Source organism: Delphinus delphis, chromosome 1 (genome assembly GCF_949987515.2).
Source record: "Delphinus delphis chromosome 1, mDelDel1.2, whole genome shotgun sequence".
NCBI classification, from domain to species: domain Eukaryota; kingdom Metazoa; phylum Chordata; class Mammalia; order Artiodactyla; family Delphinidae; genus Delphinus; species Delphinus delphis.
Window position 1 is genome coordinate 179296024 of NC_082683.1, and position 6000 is coordinate 179302023.

The 6000-nt window shown below is 41.1% G+C and overlaps 1 protein-coding gene across 1 annotated transcript in view; it reads left to right on the forward strand.

Moving 5' to 3' along the window:
• CRB1 (crumbs cell polarity complex component 1) overlaps positions 1-3471 on the forward strand; it is a 262229-nt gene extending 258758 nt beyond the window's left edge. The window contains exon 13 of the mRNA XM_059998788.1: positions 2703-3471. Coding sequence (XP_059854771.1) covers positions 2703-2918 — 216 coding nt within the window. The 3' untranslated portion in view covers positions 2919-3471. The remainder of the gene's footprint in view (positions 1-2702) is intronic.
• The last annotated feature ends 2529 nt before the right edge of the window (positions 3472-6000 follow it).

Consider the following 6000-nt stretch of genomic DNA (forward strand, 5'->3'; position numbering starts at 1 on the left):
GAGCAGTGGAGCCTCTACAGACAAGAGCCTTGGTTCCCCGCAGGTCCCGAGATAAGTGAAGCGGATCAGTCCTCTGGTTCTGCCAGAACTGGGGTCCCAACAAGAACTCAGCACCTACACCTGCCATGTCCCCTCCCTCTCCAGCTGCAGGGTGGCAGGGGCGAGGGTCTGGGCGGCATTAGCTTTCCCCGTGCAATCATTCTCAGCCCAAATGAGAAGACGCCGGAGAAGTTTAGAAAACAGAGGCAAACCAAGTGATCCGTCTCCTCTCTGTGTGGGTGTGGACCCTCCCAACTCACCCACCCAGCAGAACAACCATTGACTCCCAAAGATGACACAGTTTACTGGACAGATTAAGGAGAATTCAGCATCTAGGAACAAGAGGGTTAGACAATCTAGAGGTCCCCAGATAACACCAAGGGGTCCATCTGCCTGCTGAGACCCAGGCTCTTGAGCTTTCAAGGCCAGGTCTATGGCTGTATTCATCTGTCCCAGCCCACAGTTATTCCTACAGATAAAGGATGTCATTGCCACACAGTGTGGCCGGAGAACCTGCCCTCTAGTTGAGGTAAACAATTTTTCTCAAGAATGAGTGAATTCTATGAAACTCTATATGCTTTTTCTCCAATAACTGGAAAAGTTGCTGTGACCCAGAATTTTAGACAATAATGTGGAGAGTAGCAGCGCACACCTGAATGTTGCCCAGGAACCTGACGCTAGCTTTTCCCAGCCTAAAGGCAGTCTTCCCATGCACGCCTGTTTCTGCTCCTGTGTATCTTATCCCAGCTAATGAGACCCCAGCCAACAGGGTCATCTCCTGTGGTGACCATTCTTGTCTTCCCTCCGCTCCCCCCAGCCTCGCTCACACAGTCTGCCGTGGACTGGCTCCGCCTCCCAAGTCTCTCTCCACCTTTTCCTCTTCGAGTCTCAGTCCACTGGCAAACTTAGACCGAGGTCATCTCACCACGACTAATACAATAAACTCCTATTTCCTCCACCTCCAGCCCCACCTTCACTTTCCACCCACCCTCCATCCTGTTACCAGAGCCAAGTTTTAATGAAACACAGACTTGATCATATCATGCTCTCACTTAAACACCTTCACTGGCTCCCACTGACCTCAGGACCAAGTCTGAATTTTAGTGTGGCCTTCAAATTTCTTGTCCAGATTCATCTACCTTGTAGTTCTGTCTCTCACCAACTTTTAAAATCCTTTTCCCACTCAAATGTACACATTTATGGACAATACATTTCGTCACGCCGGATTTCCTACTGTTTCCCCAAACTCTAAGGACTTTTATATACTCTTGCCCTTTTGATTTCAAATTGTTTCATCCAAGTAGAATTTCCCGCTCAAACTATTTGAATGTTCATTTATCCTTCAAAAGGTAATCACATGCCACATTCCAATATTACTCTACCTACACCCCTGTGCAGTTCATTTATGACATTATCATAACGTGTTTATAATGTATGATTATCTGTGTATATGTGTGTGCGTGTCTGAGCTCCAGATTTCAGACTTTGACTTACCTTCTATTTTTATCTCCTAGTTCAGTTCAGTGTTTATAGCAGATAGTCAATAAGCATTGTTGAATGAATGAGGAAACTAATGAAGCACATTCAAACAAGGCTCATAGTGAGTATACCCAAGACAATATTATGAAGAGATACAGTATTAAAGGATTATATTAATTATATAATGGCTAAATCAAAGCACAGTGAACAACAGCAAAGTAAAAACACAAAGGAAAACAAAGGTGTTTAAAATTCCCTAGGATGTTAAACTAACAAAGATTACATTTATAACAGTAGCTTGGTTAGGTAACAGGGAATGGGTCCTAGAGAAAGCTAAATGAGAAGGTAAACTAATTTACTTCTGCTTTTACTTACCCTGACAGAAATATTTCTTTGAAAACCTGTTAAAAATTCAAATAGCAACTGTGTCCTGTCTTTAATATTTCTATGCAACTAAATCAGTTTCATTTTACCCATTGCTAAAAAAGTGCTTGGCAAACACATTGGAATCAACATTAGGCAAACCACTCTGTCCAAGGCACACCCCTGAGAGTCCAGGACCGAGCTACTCCATGTGGGGCTCTGCCTGCAGTTTTCTGTTCCCAGGTTTGGTTCCATGTGGCGCACGTGTGTTTTCACAACCATTCAATTGTCACATCGAATCCAAGTCAGAGTGATGACTGTGGAAAGCAGCTCATTGCAGCCCAGCCTATGTCTCAAGATCTTTCCCATGAGACCCAACTAATTTAATTTTCTTCCTTTCCCGAGAAAGGCTGTAAAACAACAATTTTTTTTCAGTGCAAAATCAGAACTTTTTGCAAGGGAGTCGAAAGACTGTGAGCCATACATCTCTATAGATGCAGAACTATTTTACAAATAAACGTGCGGGTTCATCCTTTGGCCTTGATGTCGCACAAATGACCTCAGTCACTGAAATTAAGACACAGAGTAGACACAGTAGGTGTCTCCTGCCTCACTTTCTGACTCTAGACCTTGGACTCTAGAGACAGTCACATTCTCATGATCTTGGAATAAGGACACCTGACTTTCCTTCCACACCTTGATCTTTCTCCAGCACTGAGTGGCACCTGCGCTCTGCTTGGTTTCCATTCCAGGGTAGTTCCTTGACCTGGACGTTCTCCTTTGCTCTGTAACTCACATCACAATTATTTCTATCCTTGCAGTTGGCAGACGACTTGCTCTCAGACGTCTTCGCCGCCATCGGTTCAGTGACTTTAGCCTTGTTGTTGATCCTCTTCCTGGCAGTGGTGGCCTCCGTCGTTGCCTCCAACAAGAGGGCAACCCAGGGGTCCTACAGCCCGAGCCGTCAGGAAAAGGATGGCTCTCGCGTGGAGATGTGGAGCATGACGGCTCCCCCTGCAATGGAAAGGCTGATTTAGGGCCATCCTGTCTCTAGAGGAAGAGATCCACACACTGCGAATGGGACACTTGTACCTGAGTGTTTTTCTGACAAACCTGGAGACATCAGGTTACAACTGGGACCACACTGAAACTGTGGGAAGGACTCCTTTGACCACTGTATGGATGTTCATAGTGGTTCAACTTGACACCATTGTTTTATTGTATTATGTTAGCCAATCACGGAACAGTGTTTCTTGTGCCAATAATTTCAGCCTCATAATTAGGAAAAATACCTTCCTGAGGATGCGACTTCTGGGAAAAGCTCCAGTGCCTGACATTTACACTCTGTACTCTTTGCAACTTGGGGACACGTTTTTAGTTTGCCCATCAGCTGGCAACTGCATTTTTTTCACACAGAAACTACAGAAAAAAAAAAAAAAAAAATAGACACATCTCTCACTCTTCCTGTAGCAAAAGGTTTTAGTTTGTACCTATGAGGAGATGCACATTTTTTTGTCCTTCAGTCATGGATTCGAGAAAGTTATGGGAAAGACCTATGGTTAAAAAGCGACTCACCATCCACAAATAAAAATTGAAATGTGCTTGTTCCTCTTTCTGAGTATTTTTTTGCATTTTGTGACACTACATGTGACAAAAGTAACCTCTAGGAGCATTTGAAGAACGTTTTAACTAAATCACCCCGAGCGCTATGTTTAAAGTCCTTGCCCTTTGTAAGGTGTTGCTTAAGGTCGAAACACTTTCCGAGGCAGAAAACAGAATAAAAGGAAACCTCGTGTTCTCAAACCTGAAGGACCAAGCTTTTTCCTTCCAACTGCTTTTTGACAAGTCAGTGTCAGACAGTGACCTTGTCTAAAGGTAAGAACCCCAAAGTACAGTGCACGCACCTCAACGAGCATGTGTGTAGGACTATCTGTGTGGTTTGGAGGGAAAATACTGGGCCTTCTGTTTATGTATTTTTTCCTCCAAAGATTTAATTAGATTTTTATATGTGTTTTGAAATGCATATAGCATGCTATTAAAGTAGCATATAAATAAAAAAATTTAAATGTATGCATATATTGGTTTGGCCAAAAAGTTCGCTTGGATTTTTCTGTACCAACTTATGGAAAAACCCGAACGAACTTTTTGGCCAACCCGATATACTTTGGATATATGCTTAAAAATTAATAACATGAATTTTTATATATGTTCTATAGCAAGCCATGCTCCTCAACTACTCAAGGACACCACTCCAGAAATCGCCCCTCTACCTTCCACATCATCAACATTCCCACCGTACTAGATCATTTCCAATAGCACCAAACATGCTGCCATATTTTCTACCGTATAAAATTACCTTCTGTGGCCCCATCTCCCTCCAATTACCATCCCGTTCCTCACTATGCCCGTCAGCAAAACGTCCATAAGAGAGTTTTATATTCTCTGTCTCCCCTTCCTCTCCTCCCATTCTCTCTTGAAATCAAACTAATTTGGCTTTTCTCTGCACCACCCCACGAAAGAGCTCGTGTCAGGGTCACCAATGGACACGTTGCCAAACACAACAGCCCATCCTCAGACTTCAGCAGCCTTTGAAACAGCGGTCATTCCATTCTTGAAATACTTGCCACCCAATGGGACACCATTTCTTCCTGATTTTCCTTTTACCCCACCGTCCAGCCCCTCTCAGACTCTTCGCTGGTTTTCCCTCATCTTCCTCTGCTTTATTTTTTTTCCATACTGTTTATCACTACCTGACAAATCACACAATTTTTGCTGTCTGTTTCTCCTGACTAAAGTTTAAGTTACATGGGGACAAGAACTTTGTTTTTCTGCTTTCACTGCAAAATCCCTCATTTAAAAGAGGCCTAATGTACAATAAAAACAGAATGAATATTTTCTGCATAAATGTACAAATAATAAATGAATGTTATTTGTGCCTGCCACCAGCAAAATCCCAAAGTGCCCAAGATTTGTGTGACTTGTCATTGGATGTTCCTGCTACTAAACTCTAATAGCTTTGTAGCTATTAATGGCTTAATCTTTGGCTTTCCTCAATTTTTCATATTGTTTTAAGTGTTTGTCGAAGAAAATGGATGTCTCTGGGTGTCTGCATGTGGAGTATGCCATAAGACATTTTCTTTACATTTACATCCCATTAGAGTTACAGCTTCTTAATAGAGGCTTATATGGACAGGACAAAAAGAGCTCTTGCTTAAAGAAAAAAAAAAAGTAGCTGACTAAAAAACTACAAACTAAAAAGAATCACAGAGGAGAAGTTGGTCCTGTTGGGATCAGCAAGGGTAAGAAGAAAAAGATAACTGTCAATGGTAATACTTTAAGTGTAGAAAAGATGTCTAACTAATCTGGCTACTCACCCTCCTCCAGTGCCTAGTTCAGGGCTTCACATAGGAATGCATGTTCAAATATATATATGAATGAATGCATGCAGGCATTAATAAATGAATGATTCCATGTGGACGTGCCAAACATATAGGAGGTTACTTACTGACTAGCCCAGCAAGTCAAATCTGCATCTTTGAACAAGCTAGATATACAATATCTTATGTCAGAATGCTTCCAAGTTAGCCCTATGGAGTATTTGTACTGAATCATCTTTAACAAGATAAATCTCACCTTAAGTAGAAAAGTCTAGTAATTGCATCACCAATGTTGGTGCGACTTTTTTTAATTAACTTTTTTTTTATAGTAGTATTGTTAATTTACAATGTTGTGTTAGTTTCAGGTGACAGCACAGTGATTCAGATATATATATAATATGTATTATAGTATATATATATATATATATATATATATATTCTTTTTCAGATTCTTTTCCATTATAGATTATTACAAGATATTGAACATAGTTCCCTACGCTATACAGTAAGTCCTTGTTATTTACCTATTTTATATATAGTAGTGTGTATGTGCTGCTCCCAAACTCCTAATTTACCGCCCCCCCCCCCACTATCCACTTTGGTGACCATAAGTTTGTTTTCTATATTTCTATATTTGTGAGTCTATTTCTGTCTTGTAAATAAGTTTATTTGTATCATTTTTTAGATACAAATAAAGTGATATCATATATTTTTCTTTCTCTTTCTGACTTACTTCACTTAG